The following is a 25422-nucleotide window of genomic DNA, read 5'->3' as shown; positions in this document are numbered from 1 at the left end:
CTACATCATTATGTGATCTGGGTCAAATCCTGACTGCCTTTGGGCCTCTATTTAGGAGAGAGCCTAAGTACACACTTAACTCCGAACACGTGAATAACCCGGCCACTCTCAGAAGGTCTTTTAAACAGCTGCATGTGCTCCCTGCTGAACAGAGGCTCTTCTGCTGCTCTTTTCCTCTGGCTTTGGTTGATATTATGTGTCCTCAAGGATGACAGGGCAAGCTCTACCCCCATCTGTATTTATGTTAGTTGTCCTTTAGCTGTGTAACTACGGATATCCCTGCTGTTTGTACACATTCTTCTAATTATTAATCAAACTCTGACCTGGTGGATCACTACCAGTGAGGCTTTGCCTTCATCACCTTCTCCTCCTCAGTCCCTCCAGGTATGACCCTATGGGGAGTACAATGGGCACTCCAAAATGCTGAACAGGAGCTGAGCATCAGCTGAACAGGAGCTGAACATCAACCAACTCTGTCCCAGCAGTGGGGGATGACTCCTGACTCCACTGTAGTACCGTTGCTGGCCAGAGAATGGGTAGAAGTGGCGGAAGGTGCTGGTCTGAAAGGGATTTGAAGGACCTGCAGTGTCACAGCAAAACCAGCGTCTCTTTTTCCCCACTGCTGGGTCTGGATGAGATGAAGTCTCACTGGCGCCCACTCTCCAAGGTGCAGCTGCGGGAAATGGTGTCTGGCTCCACATGGGCTTGCCAAGATCCTTACAGAAAAAAAAAAAGAAGGAGGAGAAATGGGGAGAGGCAGTAAGGCCATCCCAGAGCTGTGGTAGGAGGAGGAGGAAAGGAGGTAACCTGTCTGCTCACGAGGCAGCAGTGACCAGAATTTGGATGTTTCTGCAAGAAATAAAAAAGATGCTGCTTTCAGATCTTCCTTCAGTCCTAACAGAAGCTGATCCACCACGCAGAAACCCTTCTGAAGTAGGCAGCTCCCAGCAGGAATGAGGTGAATGGGAAGAGAATGTGTCTGCCTCCAAAAAGAGTGGCAACCATCGCTGCTCCTCCTGAAGTGCTGGAGAAACAAAATTCACCAGGCAGGCATGTTTGTTGGATAGCGTTTTATCAGCACATTTGTCGTGATGTCCTCTGGCACAGCTGAGATCAGCTGTCAGAAACACAGGAACTGGCGGCAGTGGCTGGGGAATGCCACCTTCCCCAGACCTCTCCTATCTCCCTTTCTTTCCCAGCCATTCCTTGCAGGACTTTCCTTTCTCCTACAATGCCCACAGCCTGTCAGAGAGAAGCAATCATGAGGCTGCTCCATGAGGGAAGGTGAGCTGAGGGTGACCACAGCACAGACAGGGCAGTGCCCTCACCGTTAGGGCACAGTCCCACCATGACTGGACAGGGTGAACAGAGCAAGCGTTGTGATAGCAACAGGTCCCATCAACAGTCTAGCAATCTTCAGACAAAAGCAACGTAACAAGTCTGGGTTGAGGTCAATCCAGGGAATCCAAACAATTCAGGAGCAGCGGGGAATAGGACTGGGCTTGGGCACACCTATGATGCAGCTCAGACTGGCAAATGGGCTGAAATGGGGCTCCTGAGCATGGGCAGAGGGTGTGGGTTGAGGTCCCAGGTGAGTCGGTCAGGGCAATTAGGGCTTATGGGTGCACTCAGGGCCCAGCCCAGCCTTTCCTCCCATCGTGGTGTGACCTCGCACCTCACAACACCCTAGGTTTTGAGGGGTACTGGCTGTGAAAAGCTCTGATTTTCTCCAATCCAACTGGTTCCCAGGAGTGCTCCTCAGATCTGTAGCCTGGCCAGCTAGTGAGGTATTGAAGCCTCTCCCAAACTGGTTTAGAGTCTGCCCAAAATTTACTTCACTTGGTACTCTGGTTGCCCCTGCACTATGCTGGAGGGGCAATGTGTTGGCAATGGATGGGGTTTGGGTGATGAGGTTTCAGGAGGGGAGACATGAAAAATGGGGTGAGTCTTCAGGGATCATGTAAGCCAGGAGCCAAGGGTGGCCACAACCCAGGTAAGGCAGTCCCACAGCAGCCCAGTGGGGTGGTGACAGCAACAGGTCCCATTGACAGTCCAGCCATCATGCTGCAGAGTCAAGGTCATGAGTTGGGTCCTAGGTCAATCCAGAAAATCTGAACAATAAATTAGGAACAGGCAGCTCAGATCAGGCCTGATGACCCAGATCTGGTTTGAAATGGGGTCCATGGGCTGATGGTATGGGTGCGGTGAGGCTGACCAGGACAATTAGGGCCGTGGAGCCCAGTACAGCCTTCCTCAGTCACCTCTCTGGGTCATGGATTGAATGGATAACAACTCTCTGTTTCCCTCAGAGACAGCAGAGAGAGAGAAAGCAGTGGTGGTGGTGCTCTTCCCTCAGTGTTTAACATCTTATTTGTGCTCAGGGGCTCCTGAAATCAATGCCTCAAAAGCTGGTCTTCGTTAACTCCACCACCCTTTGAACTACCAAAATCCAGCGCTTTCTAGCACCATATGGTGAATGCATTGTCCTCCCTTGTCATCACTGGATCCAAGGAGGAATATGAAACCATGGGCATCGAGAAATTGATACCAGAGCAAAGCTGTAAAGACTTAGGGGGCTTAAATAGCCTTCACAGGCAAGTGAGGACCAGCCAGGAGTATCCTCATGGTTGATATGAGGATTACCACCCATGTGTCATATGTCATGCCACATACAGGAGATACTGATCATTCCCAGGAAAATGGGGTGGAATAATCCATACAACTGAGACCCCTTTGTGTCAGAGAGCTGTGACTAAATGAACATGCTGCTTGACCTTGAGATTCAGCCTTCTTGAACTCCTTTTCACAAGTCTGAAATTCCCAGTGCTTCCAGCAGAAAACCGAAGGAGATGGGTAAGAATATACATCTCTGCTGTTACAGCAAGACAAGATGTGACCCACTGGAGATTGTTTCTATTGCCAGTTCTGGCTGCTACCATCAGGAACAGATCTGAGAAATACTTTCTCTCAGGCCTGTTCCCTTTTCCTCCCTTGGTGTTTGATTTCCATCTCTGTACTCAGGGGGACGGTTGCTCTATGTACCCAAGAAGAAAGCTTCTTTTCCTCTCGATCAAACCAACTTGCCTCTCTCTGCCTCAAGCTTTCATGCCATGGCCAGAATCCAAACAAATGATTTAGCCCTGCTGAACTTATTGCCTCTTTTAAGGAACTCCATCATCTCCTTTAGCTTGTCCATGCCCAGGAGTAGCAAATTCTAAAAGCAATCTGAAATTTAAATGTACCATTCTGTTTACTTAGCAGTGAACCTTCAGGCAATAAATACTACAGCAGGAATTCACCAAGACTCTATTAGGGCTTGACAGGCCAGACAGCCATTGCACAACTCTTTGTTAGTCCTGACAACATGTTTTTTTTTTTTTAATCAAAGGAATTACAAATTTGTTTTTAATCTTTGGAGTTACTTTTAATGCCTTAGCAAGGATCCCAAACTGTATTCACATTACAAGCAGGCAGTAAATTTCAAACTACTAGTCAAGCCCATTGTCACTCCATGTGAACAATGCCACAGAGAAGAGGCTCAGCAAAATTTTTGTCCATGTACTGGAGTTCTTTAATGCATTTCAGACACAGAAAGTGCTTTGGACCTCCCTGATTTTAGAAGTTACTTCGCTGGTTCCTGGACTGATGACCCTCCAGTCATGCAGAACCTCTGGAGGCATCATACAGGTGCTGAGCAGCAATCCTAGCGATCGTGCGATTGTGCTAACTCCTCCTTGGTCCTACAAGTGTGACAGCTCCAGGAGTTCATCAGCAAGGCTCCAAGCTAAAGCGAATTTCTGTGCAATGGGGTGAACACCAGTGTGAGTTTATGTTTGCTCAGTTTATGTTTGCTGTGGAGCCATCACGCTTACCTGGTTCTGTAACACACTTGTCCCCTCCAAGGGAGGAAGTGAGACCTTTACATTGGCACAGTCTGAGTCCTCCCCAGCCCACGAGTCTCTTTAAGTATTTCTTTAGGGTTGCATTTACCTCCAGGCCACACTGGAAATAATTTTTTGGTTCTTTTTGCACTCTCTCTGTGAATTTCACATTCTCATGCTTTTCGTCCTTGAAGAACTCTCTCCAGTTGTCTGGATCTCTGCCACTTTGATGCAGTCCTGCAGAACCTTTCAGTCCATGAAATCACAGGAAAAACACGATTCCCACAGAGACATCAATCCCTGGTGTCAAAGCAGTTGTGATTCCTGTGCTAATCTCATAAGAAATTTCATTAAGCGGTATCACTTCATCACATCCAAGTGCGATGCCTTCCTGAAATGTGCACGTGCCCTCCTTGATAACTACTGCCATTTAGGGCTGCGTCTCACAAGCTGCTTGAAACGCTCTGCAAGTCTCTCTGCTTCCCAGCCTTCGCCTGCCCTCCCTGCCGCAGACTCTGTGCAGACTCCAGCTACCTCTGGGGCAGGCGGTGCTTAACTCCTAGTTTTGACATCGTGCTTCTGTCAACAAGCTTTTAATGTTCTGAGGATGTGAAAAAGTTAAAAGTTGTGTCTGATCCAAATCATCAGACTAGAGGAAGCCAGACATGGTCCCCAAGACAAAGGGACTCTCACTCTGCTAACGTGGGAGCTCCTCCACGTTTCCCCAATCAGACCTGTGTTGCAGTGAGCAACTTGGCCAGGTTGTTGGGGCACTGAGCGCATCAATAGACCTTAATGGCTCTGACCAGCCTCACCTGGGGCCTCCACCCACATCCTCTGTCCATGGCCCGGGACATCCATTTAAGCTCAGGCCTGAGCCTTCAGTCCCGGGACATCCATTTAAGCTCAGGCCTGAGCCTTCAGTCTTGCTTTAAGCTATATTGTTGGAGGTGTACTTGTCTCCAGTCCTATATCTGTTCCTGTCTCCTGGCTGGACCTTGGTCTACTGTCACAGCTTTGTCTCCAGCCCTGCCTCTTGCTGTTCCCCCTGACAGGAGTCCCAGGATAGACCTACACTTGAGTCATCACCTTGTCTTCAACAGTCTGGGACTGTTGATGGACGTCGATACAAGCACCCAGGTCTGCCCACCCTGTTCAGATCCTGCAGGACTGTGCCCTGGTGGTGAGGGCTCCCTGAGTCACCCCTGCCTGGGCTCTGAGGCTCCGCTGGGGTGGCGGGGGGCAGTTCAGGCTGCCCCCAAAGACCCCTAGGGACTGGATGGTTGGTGAAAGGGCGGGCTGGGCTGACCAACAGCAGGAAGCTGGGATGAGGCTGAGGCTGTCAGTGAGGCTGGGCAAGGGTGGGACAATCAAGCCATCCTTGAGGAGTGCCTTGGCTGGGAGCAGGGCTTTGGGGATGGAAACAGGGGTTCCTAGAGCAGCCTTTGAGGGTGGGAAAGGGATCAAATCACCCCTGAGGCCATACTGTGGTGGGTGAAGGCTCAGACCTTCCCTGAGGAGACCCCAAAGGCTGGAGGGGCATCAGGTCAGCCTGGAAGCCAGCTGGGGAGGGGAATCCAGCCTCCCTGGTGGAGCCTGTGTGGCTGGGCAGGGGTGAAATCAAGGTATCTCAGAGCAGGCGTCCCCAGGATGGGAATCAAGGCACCCATGAGACCAGGGGTTTAGGATGTCCCTGAGCAGCCTAGGAAGCTGGGGAGAGGACTTGCTCCATGCTGGGGAGCACTGGAGGCTGGTGGTCAGAGGGGCTGAGGTGGCATCTATCAGAAACCACAGGGGCCTGGGGATTTCAAGCCCTCCCTGAGCAGCCCCAACAGCTGGAGTGATCCAGGCTGTCCCAAAGCAGCCTTGAAGGCTGTATGGTTGCAGAGGGTCAGGTTGTCCCTGGGGATCCCCCCAAGGGGATCACAATGTCCCAGATCAAGCCAGCCTGGCTAGGGGATCAAGCCACCCCTGAAGCATGTGTGTGTGTAGTAGGGTCACCCCTGAGGAGCCTCAGAAAGGGAAGGGTGTTCCTGCCACCCCTGAGGAGCCCCAACAAGCCCCAAAGCCTGGGCAGCTGGGTGTGGGGTTGAAATCAAGGTGCCCCAGAGGAGTAGGGACCTGGTAGCTTGGACCCCATCCTGGCTTCCCAGTGCCTGTGGCTGGGCTTTGGGGCTTCTCTGGGGTGCCTGGCCCCCCCCAACTCTTGACTCTCTTAGGTGAATCCGGCATGAAGGATCTTTCCTCCCAGTGAAGATTTTTCTGTAGGTACTTAGCAGAGAGATGTATGGAGATATTGACTTGTCTGACTCGAAGGCTGAATTTTTGTCTCTCACAGCACATTGAGCAGAATGCTGATAGAAGCAAAGGCTGTTTACAGAATATATAACAGATACTTCAAAGACTTTTCCTAGCTTTGAGTTCTTCAGTCACAGGCTTTTGTGCATAATGCATTTCATGTTCTATAAACCCGATACAATATATTCCTTATTAGATAAAGGCAGAAGGATTACAATTACTCCAGTTTTCTCCCTGGGTTACGGCTTAAAAGTTAGGTGATGATAGGTCAATTTATGATTCCTGTCTAAATTTGGAGTTAGGCAATTTTCTGCTGTAAAGAAGGGATTGAGGAAATTCTCAGCATTGAAAGCTACTGTTCCCCAGGATCCCTTCAAAATAATGAGAGAATAAGTTGTTCAGTATTCCAGTCTCTTATAAACCTGCTTAACTTTGTGCATGTTAATAGCTTTAGTAACTGAGACAGGAGCGTATATTGAGAGTTATGGCACTACAAGTGTGCTTACAGACATGCAGAACTAGGGTCTTTGTTTTTACCCAAACTCATATAACCTTTAATTATTCTAGATACTTTATTTTTTGCAATTTCATTTTTGTATATCTACAATTTCTTTAGTAGTGGTGATGTATGTTAACCTCTCTTTGTTTTTTGAAATGTTCAATAGTAATTGTGTATAATTTTGATCCATTAGATATCTTCCTTTTCTTACAGAAATAAAATTTTATATTTCGTGTGCAGTACCCACTTCAATATAGAATAGGCAAAAAGACCATTAGTAACATCTGTCAGTCAAAATAAAATCATAGTAAAAGCAGAAAACTTCACGAGCAAACGGAAAAAGATTAGCATTCTTGAGGTTTTTTCCCAGTCCCTTCCATATGCGAGGAGCCTTAGCTTCACTTGGAAATGGGCTTGCATTAGGCCGTTTCTCACTGTATCAAGCTCTTTAAGCACCCAGCTGGCTGTGAAGTTTCTCTTTGCTTCGGTGTCTCTGTGTAATCCCAGCCAGTTTCCCTTTGCAGCTGTGGGGGGCCTTCTTTGATGTGCCTCTGTAGGTGGCCGCCGATCCCTCAACCGGGGCCTGCAAACAGAATCTCTTCTGTAGAGGAAAAGAAAACACCCCGGTGACGCCATGTGACTGTTTGCTTTATGCATGCAGGAGGAACTGACGTCAAGTGCCTCAGGATATTGTTCTAATGCAATAACATGATGTTGTGGTGTGTATCTCTGTGCATCTGATCTAGCTAATGCAGCGCTTGTGGTGAAGGACAATGGTCTGCACCTCCCTTCTGCTCTTGGTCTCTTACTCCCAAGACTCTCCACGTGCACTGAAAAAACCTGCAGTGTCTGCTTGTGACTATCAATTGCAAATATGGTGTCCTCCTTTAGACATATTACGAACAGTTTTCTTGTGTTGTTCCCATCTGTGCAGTTGTAGGCACTGTTAATACAGCAGAGCAAATGCATAAACATGCAACAGAGGCGACCCAATGCTAACTTTATTTTTGCTACTCGCTTGGGAGGAAAGGGAGAAGTCATTCCACATACCTTCAGCATGCAGCAGAGATGAGCCTTACATTCTCCTTTCTGTTGTCACAGCTTTCACCTCTTTTCACTTTGAACATAAGTACTGATACAAGAATTTAAAAAAGTGATGTCAAAAGTAATAAAACTAGGCCAAATTTTTCAATACTATGTGTAAATGCAAGTAGGAACCTGTGTTCCACTGAGAGGACCATGCAGCAAGAGTCCTACAAAAATACCTCAAGCTCACGTTTGGATGAACCCAGCTGCCTGGCAGTTTTTCTCCTCCCTCTGTGCCTCCCTGTGGCATGGGAATATGCCAGTTGTTCTGGGATATCCTGGCTCTGGCTGCAGGATGTGAATGTACTCAGAGCCCGAGAGAATTTAGAATCATGGAATGGTTTGGGTTGTAAGGGACCTTTAAAGGCCATCTAGTCCAACCCCCTCCTGCCATGAGCAGGGACATCTTCAACTGGATCAGGTTGCTCAGAGCCCCGTCCAACCTGACCTTGAATGTTTCCAGGGATGGGGCATCTACCACCTCTCTGGGCAACCTGTTCCAGTGTTTCACCACCCTCATCGTAAAAAATTTCTTCCTTATATGTAGTCTCAATCCACCCTCTTTTAGTTTAAAGCCATTACCCCTTGTCCTATTGCTACAGGCCCTATGTCTGTCCCCATTTTTCTTATAAGCCCCCTTAAGTACTGAAAGACTGCACTAAGGTCTCCCCAGAGCCTTCTCTTCTCCAGGCTGAACAACCCCAACTCCCTCAGCCTTTCCTCACAGGAGAGGTGTTCCATCCCTCTGATCATTTTTGTGGCCCTCCTCTGGATCCGCTCGAACAGCTCCATGTCTTTCCTGTGCTGAGGGCTCCAGAGCTGGACGCAGACTCCAGGTGGGGTCTCACCAGAGCAGAGTAGAGGGGCAGAATCACCTCCCTCAATCTGCTGGCCACGCTTCTTTTGATGCAGCCCAAGATGTGGTTGGCTTTCTGGGCTGCAAGCACGCATTGTTGGCTCATGTCCAATTTTTCATCCACCAGTACCCCCAAGTCCTTCTCCACAGGGCTGCTCTCAATCCCTTCATCCCCCAGCCTGTATTGATACCAGGGGTTGCCCCAGCCCAGGTGCAGGACCCTGCACTAGGCCTTGTTGAAAGTTCCTGACTGCACAGGAAATGTCCTCTTACCCTGCTCGAGCACCTAGCTTGTGTTTAAAGTCTGAGGGATTTATTCGTAATATAACTATGTATATCCCCCATATGTTTTTTCTATGGATGTAATTTTTTTGCTGTCTTCTAGCCCTGTAGGGATCCTGTGGCAAACCATGTCTTGGGTGAACTGCAAACTGCCCATGACATAATCTCTTTCCTTAGCTAACAATAATTGTCTTTCAGCTTCAGAAAAAGTAGTCTTGCTCCACTCCTGTAGTGAGGATAGAGGAGGCTCAGGGTTACCTTCCTTTCCCACGTCACCATTGTTTTAATAACAGTACTTAAATAATAAACTGTTGTCCCTTTGCCTTGTGAACACTGATTTGAACATCTTGGATCATATCTTTTCTACACTTCCGTGTTGCAGGCAGCTTTATGCCTCTGGTGTATTTCAACAAAAGTCCGAGATGGTAACAGTGATGCTTCTTACGCACTCCCCTCACGGTAAAACTCTCATAGCGTTTCCAGGGATGACAATTTACTTGGGGCTTGGCACCACTCCGTCACCTCCATCAGCTGAGATCCAGGATACCTGCAGCAGGGAGCCAGAGCCCAGCTGCACAGGCCACGCTGCAAGAGGCTGACTCGGAGTACCGTGTGCCAGAGACGAGCCCTAAGCAGTTCCTGCAGATGACCAGAAATAGAGGATTAGCAGCATCCCTCTCCTGCCACTCCTCACGCCAGCCGCGCTTGCATCTCATAATGCAGGAGCTTGGATCAGGTCTGCCGGCACAGTTACGCTTTTCACCTTTTCCCCAGGGAAACGCAGGGGGTGGATGAATCCTCTCTCTGCAGTGATGTGCCTGTGCTGCTGGAACTCTTAGTGCGTGCACAGATGCAGACAGCCCTATTTATGTGCACGCACAGGGGAAAGCCCTGACACCATCACCCGTGGGCAGACCCAAGTTGCACACGCAAGCCTGCACTCAGGAAATCGGCTATACACGCACGCACACAAATGCAGCTCGACACACAGGAGAGACGCACGCACGCATAACCGCGTGAGACAGACACCTACAAAACCATGCAACCCCCGAAGCACGCGCCCCGATGCACGCACAAACGCGAGCCCCGAGGCGTATGCCCAGAGGCACGCACAGATGCAACTGCCGAGGCACGCCTCTCGCGGCACGCACAAGTGCAAACCCCGCTGCAGGCACAACCGCAGGCCCTGGGCCGCGCCTCTAGAAGCCTGCACCGCCGCTCGCCCCGCTGCAGGCCCTGGGCCGCGCCTCTAGAAGCCTGCACCGCCGCTCGCCCCGCTGCAGGCCCTGGGCCGCGCCTCTAGAAGCCTGCACCGCCGCTCGCCCCGCCGCCGGCACAACCGCAGCTCCCGCCGCCCGCGCCCAGGGCCGGCGCGGGGGCGAGCCTGCACACGCGCCCGCGGCGGCTGCGCCGATTGGCTGCGGGCGGCCCGGCCCTCCGCCGCCCCGGGTGAAAGGGCGGCCGGGCAGCGGCGGCAGACATGGCGGCGGCAGGCATGGCGGCGGGGCTGCGCTGGGGCGTCGCGGGCTGCCGCCGGGGGCTGCTGAGGGTGAGAGCCGCGTTGGGGGCGGGCGGAGGAGGGCTGGGAGCGTGGTTTCTTCCCGCGTCCCCGTTCCCTGCGCGGCGCTGGGCTGTGGGGCCGCTCTCCGGGGCGGCTGGGGGTGCCCCTGGGTAATGGGCCGGGGCGGGTTCCCCTCCCCCGTGAGGGGGCTGCGGGATGGGGGCGCCGGGCGGGTGCTGTCCCCCGTGTGTGGGGCCGGGGCGGGGGGCTTCCCCGTTTGAACGTTGGGGCTGTCGGGGGGAGCCCCCCCGGCCGGGTGAGGGGCCGCTGGGGAGCGAGGGGGCGGTCGTGTTGCTGCGGCAGTGACAGGTTGCCGGTGGAAGCGGGGGGGGTGCTGCTCCTCCGGCTCCCGTGGGGCCGGTGCCGGCTCGGGCGCCCTGGGGCGGACGGCGGGGAGCGCCGCTAGCGTGCCTCCGGCCGGCGGTGCTCTGCGGGTGCCGGCTGCAGGGCGGTGGTTGTCGTGAAGCTGCAAAAGCCGGGTCCTGGGTTCGCTTGCTGAGGGCTCGCAGCATCCAAGCCTCTGCTCCTTGGTATATCCTATCCGTGCGTGGCTAGGGGGTGGTTTGGTGTTTTTTTTAACTTGATTTGTTGCTGCTGGAGAGGGTTATGTGCTACTCCCTGTGTACTTCTGTCCTCCCCCTCTCAAACAGGAGCTTAATAAAACTCAGGGGTAGAGCATAATTTGAATAGCATGTTATGTGCTGTAAAAAGTGTAGTTCTGTGCTACTTTTCTAGTAAAATCTGAGCTCAATGAAAACGGCTACTGCTTTGTGAAGCTGTGTTGTCTCTTACCCCTCCTCCCCCCTTTGCCCCAGATAGCTATGGATGTTTCAGCTGTCACTTAAAGCTTTACTGTGGTTTTTAATTCTTCTTACTTTTCATGAAAATGCAATCAACTCATTGCAGAACTATACTAATGTTTTTGGTGAAGACTTTAAACTTCTAGAAAGCCTTATTCCTTAGACTATGGAGTAACTTCACTGAGGCAGTTGCTATGTTTTCTTCTCTATTACTTCTGCAGATTGTGTTAAGAGGAAGAGGAGATTTTTAGGATGAGAACAAGCAGCATTAGCACATGGTGCTGTGTAACAGTTGAATGACACCACAGCTAGTTTGTATATGAGAAGAGTGGTGCAAAATACAGTTGCTTACAGTAGGAAGAATTTATAATTTTTTTTCCTGAAAAGGAAAATGTGTGTGGAGGTCTGTAAGCTCTAGTGGAGAAGAGTGACTTGCAGAAAATGTTTGCTCTGTGTGCCCCTGAGGGTGTGGGATAGGTTTCTTTCTAGAGATGTAGCTCCATAACAATACTGTGAAGAACTCCTCCCGTGTCTTCAGGGATCATGTAAAAGAGGTGGTTTATGTGGGCAGGGCATTTTGAGAAGGGGTGAAGAGGAAAAAAGGATGTGCTTTATCCAAGTATTTTTCCTTAGGAAATATGCATAGCAAGTCTGTTTTGCTGTGAAGGTGTACACAAGAGAAGCTTCTTCAAAAGCAAAGAAAAAGAGGTTTGATTGGGGACAATGATTTGGAATTACCAGAGGGCTTGTGCTGTTTGAAGACTTTATTTTTGGTAGCCATATACATGTGTATATGCATATAGATGTGGAAGACTTCTGCTCTTCCCACTAAATAGTCCAAAGACTTTCATGTTGGTCCTTTGGAGCCTCCCTGTGACAGGCTTACTTTGTCTCCTTCCTTCTAACATCTCAAGGGTATGGTCTGACTGCATCAGTGTTAACAGTATAGAAATATTACATTAGTGACAGCTTTGTAAAAAAAAAAAAGTTACAGCTACCTAATAGCACATGTGATTTTATGTAACTGAAGTGATTTCTAGCCCTTAATATCTGTGTATGAAAGTCACCTTCAAGGCATCAGTATATTGGAAAACATTTAATAAAACAAATTTGCATGGTAATTACTTTCACAGATTCTTTTATATTTTGCTAACATAGGCAAATAATATAGTTGATTCAAACTTTAATGTGCTTGGAGCCCTTACATTTTTTTGCAAGGGCTAGTAGCTAGTGAGTTGTCCTTAACTTCTTTTGCCCCTCTCATGTAGGAATCGGTAAAGGACCTGAGAAAGGACAGTGCAAAAACACTGAGCTGGGGATTTGACTGATTGCTGTGTTTCTAATTGAATGCTTATCACTTCTATTTAGCTTTTATGCAGAACTGGTTCCGTTTAGAATATAACCAAAATTTCTTTGAGTGCTTTGCACTTCTGGAGCTGGGAGAAAATCTGATGTTGAAAGAAGGCTGTAGTTACAGAATGAGGATGAGATGGCTTTTGATATTTCAGTCTTGAAACTCTTCTGAGAGAGCTGGCAGACTGCTTAGAATAATGTAAAAGCATGTGATAAATACTATACATCATGAAATCAAGAGTAAACTGCTGGTACAGATTTTATCAGTGTAGATCAGTTTTCTAACCATTGAACTAAATGTATGGAAAGTTTCTCTGCTATCTGTGCCCTCATATGTTACCTATGCACCCACCATTTTTAAGTCATGGATGTTATCTGTAGAGTGGGAGCTCCTTGCTCTCTTCTGTGGCGTTATTTTTAGCATGCTGTTATTCCAGGGAAATGTTTTTCCCCTTGTTTGAGCACAGAAGCATTAGACTGATGGGTTAGCAAGATTGGTATCATCTGCCACTAAGGAAGGGAGTTAAAATGGTCACCACTCTGGGGAGATGAATGTAGACCTAAATTTCTGGAGTTCAGTGATTGTTTCTAGTATGTAAACTACAGATGTTAGTACTGACAAGCACTCTTAAAGCATACCACAGGTAGAGACTTCGAGTTTTCTGCTTGCTCCCAGGAGTAGCTGTTTGGATTCTGTAGGCAAAGCATGCTGTGCTGTCTACTGTGGGCAAGTCTTAGTTCTGGAAGAAAAAGTTAAGAGTTCATTGAGTAAGTTTACATTGAGTAAAAAAATGTCAGTCTTGTTCTGAAACACTATTTGTGTGTTTTAATTTTCTTGTTATTTTGTCTGTCCAAAACTTGCCTTGGTGGTTCCTGCATGATTGTCACAGTGCTGTGGTCTATTTCACAGGCGCTGGCCTTACTGGAGCTGTTCAGGCTGCTGCCATGAGAAACTGTTCCAACTCTGTGCAGCTGCTAGGTCTTGATCATAGGCTGGTTGCTTTTGGGCTTCTGTCTCCCTCCAACTTGTGCCAGCACTGCTGCTTGAATATCTAAGTGGATAAGCTGGACTGAAATCTGGCTGAGAACATGTTTTTCCCATTCCTTGTGAGTATCTTCTCAGCTGGGTGTATTCCCTTGTCTGGTTCACTGTGTGACTATACAAACTTTTGGGACTGACATGAGGGAAGAAGGTACTTGGGTGTAGGAATGATTTAGTTTTTAAAAAAAAATAGCCTTAGGTGGATGGGTGTTTCCTTGTGTGTAGCTTGTGTGCTGTGTTGGCAAATATGAAAAATGGATTTTCTCTTCTCCCTCTTAGAATTACCAGTGGTTCTCAAACCTGGAAGAGTGAAAACTGTTACGTATAGTGCAGTGTACCTTACAAAACCTTGTGCTACATCTTTGCAGTAGGCTTCAAGAGGATCTGCTTACACTTAAAGTGCTTGGCTGTTCAGCACTCTGAGAGAATACAAAGGATGGGAAAGTGCTTCATTGGAGGGGGGAAAAAACCCAGAAGCATTGCTTACTTTTCTGTTTACAGGATTTGTACAATCTTGTATTAATAAGCTGTATTTTCAGCCTTATAGATTAAAATTCTTGCAGATACCTGAAGTTCTTGTGTAATCAAAATATGGAAAAAATTAATTTTTCTTTGTTTTATAATTACTCAGGAATGCTTAGAGCTAATGGGAAATACGCTGCAAATATAAAGGGGTTATTCTCATGGTGTCTTAAACTTGAATCTCTGAAAGTGTAGGGACAAAAAAAATCTTAGTAGAATTGCTAGTGGAAGACAGAAGGAAGAGGTAGAATTTATGGCTAGTGAAAACAAGTATGCTACTCTAGCTATTACTATTAGGCATTGCTTACTGTATTTTCTAGTAATGCTAAAATATACATTCTTTCCCATATTAGGCTTCTTAAAGCAAATGTTGGTATATGATGCTTTTCCTGCCTGAAATCTGGAAGTCTGCATCTCCATTTCAACACTGAGACCTTTTTCTGCCCAGAAAGCTCAGTATCAATGAGTTATTTACAAGATGACCAGTATGGCAGGGAAATGTGTTTCCTTAATGAGGGACATATAAACCTTAAATACACACATGTAAGCCATCTCTAAATAACAAGTTAATTTTATATTTTGCTGTTGTGTGCTGTGTCCTTAAACCACCTGAAGAGATTTCCTAGGGCTGCACTGGGTCCCTGGGAGGCAGGTTCTCTGCTAGGCCTCAAAGTGGCAGTGTGTGGTCTACCACTTGCTGTGTAGTTTGATTTATATAAAGTTATTTTATAGCTGTTAACAGCTGTTCAGGTTTGAGCTCAGTTTGGCTATTGTGCAATTAATAGATAAAGCAGGAAGCTTTTCCAAAATACAGTAGTAACACTATCTGGTTTTTGAGGATTCAGTAGAGATGGGGAAACTCCAAGCCAAACTCGGAAGTCCAGAGCTGAGCTCTCATAAATGAATAGTCTGTGTTCTTGGGCTTTCAAGAGTCAAAAGCTTTATCAAATTGAAGTAACAAGTCATGACAAAAGTAGGTTATACCTGATGTCTGCCCTCTCCTAGTTTTGCAAGATACAAAAAAAGTCACTAGCCCAAGCTGAGCTCTCTGGGCTCTGTTCTGAGGAGATTTTTATGTTGGGTATAATACCTAGGGCATGTGTGGTTTTGGGGAAGCAGCCAATTAAGAATCTAGCTTGAGGGTTAGATTGGCTTGGCTAGGTTGGTGGTTTGAGAGTTCTTTGGAGGTTTTGGTGTAGCTTTTAATGAACTTACCTATGGCAGGAGCTTGGAACCCTGGGGTAGGTGACACCTGAGTAGCTGTCAGTTTAGAGATGGCAATTTAGCAGTGTTCCACTGTGGCCCTAGTTGTGTGTTAATTACAAAATATCTGTTTATTTTTAAGTACTTAGTCAACTGCTCATAGTGACTGGGAGCAGAGCACTAAAGATACTTTTCTTGAAGTGGATTCTAGATTAAGCAAGCTCTTAAACCTTAGTGTATACTGGTACAGATACATATAAAATGCTACAACCCCTTATTTCCAAAACTGAATTAGAGGTGGAATTTAACATCTGAGTTGAGCAATATACTTCATTTGTGTTAGGAAATTTCTCCATATGTATTCAAGTAAGTGCTGAACCTGGTTCTCTAAGTGATTCATGTGTGTGGAGGTAGTTAAGTTTTTAAACATAGGTGCATAATTAGGTTAGGTTATTACAAGATTTTTTTGTGAAATCTGTCCAATTCTGTAGTGTAAAAACAGAGCTGAGTGTGGTTTAATGCTTTTCCATTTTTTTAATTGCTTGGTAACTTTCTGTATAAAAAGCTTGAACAGGGCTTTTTTCAGGATGGCACATGGCTAAGGTTCTGAAACTTAATGCTAACTAATTTTCCCATCATAGCCTTTCCTTCCAGTTTCCATCTGTGGCATAAATTTTTCTGGCTTCTCATATGCATTCAAAACTAGCTTTGTATAAAAGGTGTTTACGAGAAAGTTCAGAAGCTTTTCCTCCCTTGCCCCCTCCCCCAGCTAACTGGAAGTATTTAGATAGCCCTGCTGACCCTTAACAAGCACTTTCTTCAATGAATAATATTAACTTGATGGATATTTTTTTGTCCTGTATGACCTTCTTCAGACTATTTGCAGTCCCACAAGCACTTCTGTCAATAATGTTTGAGGGGAGAGGGACTCAATCTGCTTAAATGTGCGTACTCTGGAGCAGGGGAGTATACTCTGCTTCTGCTATAGCTATCCTTGCTATAGCAAGGATCTCAATACAGTTACTGAAGGTGTAACAGTCCTGCTGTAGACTTGGGATAATGACCAGCTGGTAGGTGTGGTTGCAGCTGGCAGAATTTGGTCCTTAACTGTCTCTTCCCTCTTTAATGCCTGAAAGAGCTTGTACTGTCACATCCTCAGATGAAGAGTATAATATACCCCTGCAAAAAAGAAACCTCTGGTGGTTTTGATTTTAGCACATCAAATAATTTGCAGTTCAGGTTGTTCTGGATTTTGTTTTTGGAGAGTGAAGTGAAAAAATGAAACAAGCAAAAAAAACCTCGCCAAAACAAACTGAGTGGGAGAGAACCCAGCATTTGAAATGGGGTGGAACAGTTGCTTTCCACTGACTTTTTAGTTCCAGAATAATAAAGTTTATCTGGATTACCTGGGACAGTGTATGCTATGTCTGCCACTAGTGATTGGCATCTAAATGGTTTGTGAAACTGTAGGAGCTTTCTACTCGTGAAGCTTGGTCTGAGCTGGCATGAGGTAGTAGTGTGCTCTAAGGCTTCCTTTTAGTGTTCTGTATTACAGGACTTGTATTGAAATCTATTGTTTTTCCTTTATAACATTATAATATCAGCTGCATTACAAATGCGATGCCCTTCTCAATCCTGGACTGGTTTCTGCTTTCTGTGATGCGTCATGAAAAGTGTCTTCAAACTAGATCAGGCTAGAGAGCTGTGTAAGGAGTGTTCTCATTCTAGTTACTGCCAGCCACTAGTAGTTCAGAGTCAGTGTGAGCTTACAGTAAACTTAAGATAATTGAAAAATTGACAAAATTCTGTGTTTACTACTGATGTGGAAGGAGCAGCTGAATTATCTAATTACCTTCTTTATATGGACATGTACTTCTTACTTTTTGGTCTCCTTTCTAGTGTAATCCATCTTCATCATTTTCAGTCTTTTCTCACAGGAGAGCCTTTACTGTCTACTAAACTTCTTACTCAGATTTCTGCAACTTCTGAAAAATTCTTTCAGACAGAATTGACAGGTTCTGAGTTCTGGCAGTTGCCAGTTGTTGTTTGGTGCTTCCTGCTAGGCAATATTTGGTATTAAGGCTTTTTACAGTCTTTTTGATTCTAACTGGGTGAGCAAGTGTAGCTTTCCCCAAGTTGTCTGTATTGATGCAACTTTGGTGTGGGATTATTTATCTGTGATTATTTTTGTTTATTGTTACCTGTAAGTGCCATTATGTTGTGAAAGGACTTGCTTGCAAAGTACCTGTCTGAATGTCCTTGATACACTTGCAAATTTGCTGTATCATCTGTTATGTTCTCTTTGAAATAGCATATGTATGATTCCTTTCCTGACATATCATGCAAAATTGTTACACTATAGGAGCTAAGTCTCTGTAGAAGTTGGTTCAGAGCAGAAGTCTCAAAGAAAAAGGAGTCTTCCTCAGACCAGTGTCAGGGGCTGTGGTGGGGAAGACTGGGAACTGAACTAGCATCTAAAGTCTGTTCTACTTTTGCTTTCCATACTGGCCCAGTCCATTACCTGCTCTATTCCCAGCAGCTCACTAGCAGTGAAGGCCTTTCCCCGTCCCCCGTGTGTACAGACACATGCATGCTCTTCTGAGAACTCCTTGGTAGGTGTTCCTTGGAACAAGAAGGAAAGAAGACATTATAGTGGAGAGTTTATTAAAGATCGTTTATACCTAAGCTAATGACTTTGTATCTAGAGCTTCTGAATTGTTTTTGGTTACTGTTTGTTGGGTGTGTGCTTGGGGAGGGCAGATCTTTAAGCTTTCATCCAATTGGTGGGGGAATGGAAGGATATGGAAGAGTTTCCTCAAGATGTCAGTATATGAACTGTTTTTATCTTGCTGGAATACTGTAGCAGGAAGAAAATGTTTAACTCCCTCTTTTTTCTGTAGTGTGAAATGCTGTGTTCAAGATGGTGCCTTATAACTTCACATAAACTGTATTCATCTGTGTATGATCCAAATGAGAAGGTAAGTAGTATGGTGCATGTTTTCTCTTTAGCATTTTACTGTACCACTGACATTTGGCTTTTAAAGCTATCCTCTCCCCTGTGCTGCTGCTAACAATGGTAGTTCTAGTATAACCCCTGTACAGTCACTGTTAATAGCATGTTTTTCTTCCTTTTTTTAAACCAAGAAGGAAGTTGCTTTTGCAGTATACGTGTCAAGATTGGATACTACTTCAAGTGCATACATTAAAAGGTTGGATAAGTGATTATGAGCTTGGGAGTTACATACTGGCCTGATCATGTTATAATTATGAAACAACTATTAATATTTTGCATGGTATGGGAGGTATAGACCTGCTAAAACATCTGCAAGCTAGACTAGCCAAAAACTTTTCATAGAAACAAAAGTATGCAATAGTGGCAGCAGGTGGGTGATCTGACACGGGGGTGAGAACTTTAGAGCTTGGATAAAGATGGGCTGTTAAGACCTGCAGAGAATAATAAATCCTCATGTTGGGACTTGTGCAGTAGCAATCTCAATTTGCAGTTACTAGCCAAGAAAAACTTTTCTTGTGGGAGATTGTCTTGGCATGGCCTCTAAAGTAAAACACTTGGAAAAATAATGTGGCTAAAGGTACGCTAGGATTGAAGGGCAAGAATGCCTACAATTCAGGACTGATAGGCTTGCCCTTATACCAGTGTAGAAGCAACTAACCATTAGTGAAATAGTATTCAAGAACAGGGAAAAACAGTACGTAGCTAGAACTGTGGCTTAAAGAAGTCTTCTGAAGAAATAATATTCTTAAGGTCCTTGCTTAATCAAGGTCCCCTTCCTTTTCTAAAGGCATAGTTATGTTTAGACAATGTAATTGGGTATTTGGTTTCTCTTAACTAGGAGCTATATCATTCCAACCAGTGACTACTACAGATAGTTTAAGCTCTCCTACTTTTTCATTTCACTGCCCTTTCCACTGTCTTTGTAATGAGAAGACTTTCATATCAGACCTTTTAAAGCTGATTAGTGGAAATGACAAAAAAGAAATGCTGCATGTTAGTTCAAAGCAGCATGTAGGTTTTTTATGTGCTGGACTTGAGACTTGTCTTTAACAGCAGGAGCAAAAGTCCAGTCTCTTCCTGTTACTGTTTTTATTGCAGAATTAGAAAATTAAAATGAATGTCAAATATTAACATATTGATACTGAGTCTTGTCTTGCACTGTGACCATACTTGATTGATAAAACAACTCTTATATACTGAGAACTAAATTGATGAAGTATTTGAGTTGTTAAACTTTTCAATGCCAAGTATTTGGGAGCTTTTTTATTCCCCCTCAAGTCTGTATGCCTAAAAACATTCAGGTACCTAAAATGCTGAAATTTAGATTCAGGAACAATTTGTGTGAGCATGTTGGAAACCTTTCAGTTGTTTTCACTGGGTTTTAGAACAGGTCGCCAGCTAAAAAAGCTCTCCAAACAAATTGCTGGCTCCTGTGGTGTTCTTACAGTATTTGTACCTCTGATAATTGAGCTTGCTTAATGATGTTTAAGATCCATCTTTTGAGTGGGGTGGGGATGTGCCTGTGTACTAGGCAGTGGCGTGCGTTCCTCAGCAGGTCTGGCTGAGTTTACCATATAAGCTTGCTGCAGCTCTTACCTGCAGGGTTTTCTTGCTTAATTTCTGTATGTTGTTATCACATGGTAGTATTTTTAAACTGGTCATGTGATGCCAGCTCAGCCCTGGCTTTGAAGGAGTAAATTTGGTCAAGGGCACCTTGAGTGTGTCTGCTTGGAGTAGGTGAGCAAACAATATATACCCTAGTCTGTCAATAGCAATTCCTGTTGGGGTTTTACAGTGTTCCTTCCTCTCCTCTTACACCTGTGTATCCCTCCCCAAATTAACTAATGACTGGAGGGGGTAACAAACAGTTTCATTGTTGCAGTGGCAATACTTCCTTCCCCCCAGTCCCTATGAAAAACAGCTGTTTGGTGTAGGGGAGGGAGAATAGCTATTGAATGTCTTAGGGTATAGTTTGATAAACCTAATCTGGTGTAACTAGGCTGCCCCTGAAGGGGAGAGTCCTGCTGGTTCTCTATCCTGTTTTTTGATTTGGAGTGTGGGGGGCAGAGTAGGACTGTTTGACTAGTGCGTTGAACTGATGTGTCCTGAAGCTGCATCCCTGCTAGGTCTGATGCATGGAAAGCAGTGGGGGTGAGTGAAAGGCAGGATTGTCCCTTTCAGTAGCAGCCTGTGTTTACAGCCAAGCAGGTGCAGTATCAAAGTGCACCTGTATATTTAGAAGCAAGGCCAGTGACAGCAATAATCCTTACTCCCAGCAAAGAGATTTTTATGCTGAGCAACTCTGCTCCTCTGCCATTCTGCCACTCTTTCTTAATGGGAAGTGTTTGTCTAGGGTTTAAGGCTTATTGACTTATGACAGCTTGTTATCCCCTTCTTACAGGCATGATAGGAGTATTGAAGGTATATTTATACTTTAGGTGCACCCCAGTGTGAAAGGTGGCAGTGAATTTCAGGGGCGTACTAAACTTGATTTGCTGTTCTGTTGCACTTTGGTTGCTACTTAGTATTGAGTGTGTAATAGCGTCATGATGGCAATGCAGGATTTTATCAGGTTCCTCACATGAGGCTTAGATACAAAGAGGGGCCTGGCTGGTACAACTTGGTAAGCATGCCTGTACAGAGTGGGAGTGTTGGTCTCTTACCCTTCATGCCCTAGGCAGAGAGGAACCTCTCCTTTTTATGATAGGAATGCCTTTTAAAGATCTCCCATGACAGATGAGTATTGTATTCTAGGTCATCTGTGCTGGTTAGAGGCACTGACCACAGGTACCTGCTAGCATTCTCCAAGTAGAAGTAAAATCAGCTAGGTTTAGGTTTTATACAGGCACTTTCCCAAAGCAGGTTTGGGAACTTTCACAGGGGTACTGCAGTGTGACAAGGACAGCGATGCTAACTTCCAACAGAAGGATGGTAACATTGGCATGGGTGTTTGCTCTGTGTCTAGCAGAATGTAGGTGTAAACTTTTAAAACATGATCTTTAGAGTACTGCCATAATGTGAGGTCCTTCCCTGTGTGTAATTTTAAAAAAAGCAGAGATCTGGGAAGTACAGTAAGTGTGCCTCCTGTGAATATCTTCTGTGCATTGAAAAACATGCAACTTAAGTGTTTGTAGGGTAGAGGTTGTTGGTGTGTATTTGGCAGTGCTTATGAATGTCTATTCCCTGGACTTGACTGTCTCCTAGAGCCTCTGTAGAGTTCCAGATTCTGCACAGTGCATGATAAGGAGATCCAGGGAATGCTGGTGTGAATAGTCAACACCTTTTCCTTCTGAACCTGTGTATGTGCTAGTTAGATCTATTATAGCATACCTTTTATGCTATACCATCATTGTTAAATTGGTAGAACCCTTTTAAAAGTAGGTGATCTTGGAGTTACAAGGTCATGGATAAACCAGGGTTTTAGTGGAAGTCGAGGAGAAAAGAATGCTTGTTACTGGAGGGAGAAAACTTGTTTTGTTCATCTCAAGATCCTTATTGTTCTTTTCCCTTCAGACTTTTGAAAAACTCCTTATTGCCAACAGAGGAGAGATTGCATGCCGAGTAAGTATGTAATCTTTTAAGTTTTTTCTTTTTGTAGTTAATTCTTAAACTATTGGTATTTTAAGTATTGATAATTGTCACTTCTTATGTGGTAGGTCATCAAAACATGTAAGAAGATGGGGATTAAAACAGTTGCCATACACAGTGATGTCGATGCCAATGCTGTAAGTAACTGCTTCAATTCAAATGGTAGATGGGATCTTAGTAATTCAACAAGACTTGCAACTGTTATGCAGGCTTGTTGATTACCATGGTGGGCATGTTGGCAATTCTGAAGTATCTTTGTATGTGTCCTTTTTGTCCATGTGCTTGAAAGGAGGGAAGATACTGGGGGTGGGGGTGGGGGGAGGGAAGGATTGGGCAAGTATTTAGCATGTATTTTGTGTGAACTCTTCTGTGTTTTGCTTATGTAAATATTACCTTGCTTTTTCCCTGGATTAAGGTAGACAGTAACACCAGGTAGATATGTGCACCAAGTGTAAGAGTGGCAGTGAAACCTAAATTTTGCTTTGCTAATGTACACAAAAAAGGCAATGAAGAATGGATCTTAGGAGATGGTATAGAACTTGATATAAATTGTTCCTGTGCCTGGTAAATCCAACTCATTGCTTCTGACTTCCCAGAGGAATGCCCTTTCCTACCAGGTGTGCTGAACAGGCCTACTGGAGCTGTTCCATTTGATGATGATATTGAGGTGCCTTGAATATTTAGCAGCATGGCAGGAAGGTGGTAAAATGGCTGTCTAGACAAATAAGGCATTTGTCTAGCTACTTGCCCATTTCAGGTCTTGTAGTCTCTTCTTTACTTAAGTCACTTGTAGCAAAAATAGGAAGATAATTTCCTTTGTGATATAACAGCAAGTGTAGTCATACTTGTGTATCCTTGTTGACTAGAGAGAACATCATATTATTCTTTGCCTGCAAGAACTACTACAGAAGGGACTGGGGGTGCCCACATGTCCCAGGATAGTTTGTTGAAATCTGGAAGGGAGTTAAAACCCTGCGTTATGACTTAATAGAAGAGGTCCTCAGACAAGCTATCAGGAAAAAATGTGGATTTTATGCAGGATAGGACTTGAATATAGGTGGTGGGTTGCTCAACATTGAAAAACTGAAGCGTGGTTGATGGAATCTGAAAGTAGTTAGAACTTGGCTGTTTTCAGAGTTAAGTGAAAGGTGAGAACTGTTGGGCACTTTGGGCTTTAACAGTGCTTTTGTTTGAGTCCTTTTGTGGTTCTATTCCTACATGACCAGCTCAGTTCATATAAATAGGCTGTAGGTAGAGCAAGGGACTGAAACTGATTTTCTGAGATGGGACAAATGCCGTACTGCTGGATTTCTATGCTGAGTAATTCTTTCTTTTTGAGGTGAATGAAGAGTATACTTGGTCTGGATGTAAAGTGGTAGCCCTAACTGGGAGATTATAGTAGCTTGTGGATGCTCAATGGACTGTGAAACGAATTTTTAATGGATGGGTGTTGGACATAATGATAAATTATGATTCTTTTGGAAGCCAAGGGTTAAGTGGATATACATACAAACTACTCTATGATCTATGATCCCTCTGGTAAAACTGAAGCATGCTGATGGGTACTTGTGTTCCATCTTATGTATATGGTATCTGCTGTTAGGGTAAACGGATTTGCTGTTTAGCAGCACTGCATAACCTTGTTTGCTGGCATGAATTCATTCTGACAATAGACTAAAAAGGCTGTTTAAAAAGAGGAAGCATGTTCCTTCACCAGTCTGTAGTGGACTTGAGAAAATGAAAGCAGTAAGTAAAAACCAAGATTGAAGAACATAATGAGGAAATAAGAATGACAGGAAAAAGTACAACTCATGACCTTAGGGAAGGGAGTACAAATAGTGCATTACAGAGAGGAAACTGAAAATATAATAGCTACTTGTTTCAATTTACAGTGCTGTCTTAGCTTTAAAATATGAATAGGGTCTTTAATTTGTAATGGTTCATAAGAGAAAGGAAATCAAGCTAGCATGTCAGAAATGAATTAAATACTCATAACAGTTCATAAAGATAACATTGAGTGTGTTAAATGAGATGCTGACAGTTTGAGTTCATGAACTAGAGATGAGGCTCTAACAAATGCTGTAACACTGAAATAGTGTCTGTTTAGCTCTTAGGTTTGATCAGTCTAAGTAAGGATCCAATCTGTACAAGGTTAAGCATTAGCTGTGTGCATTGAAGAAGCCCCAAGTATTTAAAGGAAAATGAGAGAAAGGCTACTTGAAACGCTGTTCTGTGTGTAGTGGTATTAAGTCTAAGCAACATATGTATAATTAGACCAAAAAATTAGTTTATATCTACCATAAATCCTTTAGTTACTACCTTGAGCACTTGCACTGGGAAATAGTTTAACTAATGTCATCTGTCTTAATGACTTGGATACCTCTGGTTGTTCATTGTTTATGGAAATGACCTGGCCATTGCAGTGATGCATGTGACTGCCAGTTTGGATGATCTCCATAGATGAGTCCAGAGGCCAAATTCTTTGACTGTGTTACTTACCATAAAGTAACAAAGCACGTTTGCCCCATGTTGTTAATTTGTGTTCAGTTTCCATTAACAGCTATCTTCTTGGTTATACCAGTGGTAGCAAAATCTCAAACACTCTGAAATCAAACTTGGGAGCTGATACAACCTGCCAAATGAACGTCTGTCCTCATGTAGCTAGGAGAAACCTGTTTGCTTAGTGGTGGAACGCTATAAAAGAGTTGCAAATATTCTTTTGATTTTGTGCTTGATGGAATTAAGCAAGACATCCCTCACTCCTTCAAGACTTGTACTGCAAAGGCAATGAATATCGTAGGCAGTTACCCTGATGATGATGATGGTCATTGAACCAAAGGCAGGAATAAATGTAAAGGTAGGCAGTTGAACTAGTTGCCCATCCCAAAGCTGCTTGTCTTTACTAAAAATAGTGGGACCTAGTTTTAAGTGACTAGAGGAGGTAGGGATGCTTTACAAAAATATTTTTAAAGTGTTTAGAAATAGCATTAATTGGAGTAGGTAAATTTTCTGTTTAGAACTTAGAGTAACATTTGATGTAGTAATAGCCCCTTATTTATTACATTACTTGTCATCTGTGTAGCTACTTGCTGAAATATGGGTAGTCTGATACTCTTAATACTAATTCATTTTTACAAATAACTGTGAAAGGAGGGCAAACCAGACAGTGTTACAAGTCTCTGACTTTCCTTTGTCATACTCATTGAAAACAGAACTGAAATTGAAGTGAAGCAGGGTTCCTTGAGTGTGCTCACTAAATATTTAAGGGGGAAAAAAACAATTGCAAGGTATCGAGCAATTCGGGCTCTTCAGTGATAGCTTCTAGTTTATTCCCAGTCCAGTGTCATATGCGTAAATGATCCAAGCAGGCATTTTCACTGGTGCTTGGATAGGAATGGTATACATAGTCAAAGACCAATGATTTTAAGACTAAAGATA

The 25422-nt window shown here is 44.7% G+C and overlaps 1 protein-coding gene across 1 annotated transcript in view; it reads left to right on the top strand.

The window, feature by feature from the left end:
- Window positions 1-10331: 10331 nt before the first annotated feature.
- Window positions 10332-25422, top strand: part of PCCA (propionyl-CoA carboxylase subunit alpha) — a 299930-nt gene continuing 284839 nt past the window's right edge. Inside the window, exons 1-4 of the mRNA XM_075526371.1 lie at window positions 10332-10451; window positions 18284-18361; window positions 21910-21957; window positions 22053-22121. Of these exons, the coding sequence (XP_075382486.1) occupies window positions 10383-10451; window positions 18284-18361; window positions 21910-21957; window positions 22053-22121 (264 nt within the window). The 5' untranslated portion in view covers window positions 10332-10382. The remainder of the gene's footprint in view (window positions 10452-18283; window positions 18362-21909; window positions 21958-22052; window positions 22122-25422) is intronic.

This window comes from Mycteria americana, chromosome 1 (genome assembly GCF_035582795.1).
Source record: "Mycteria americana isolate JAX WOST 10 ecotype Jacksonville Zoo and Gardens chromosome 1, USCA_MyAme_1.0, whole genome shotgun sequence".
Lineage (NCBI taxonomy): Eukaryota > Metazoa > Chordata > Aves > Ciconiiformes > Ciconiidae > Mycteria > Mycteria americana.
The sequence above is the reverse complement of the archived record's forward strand: the minus strand, read 5'-3'. Positions and strand labels throughout refer to the sequence as shown.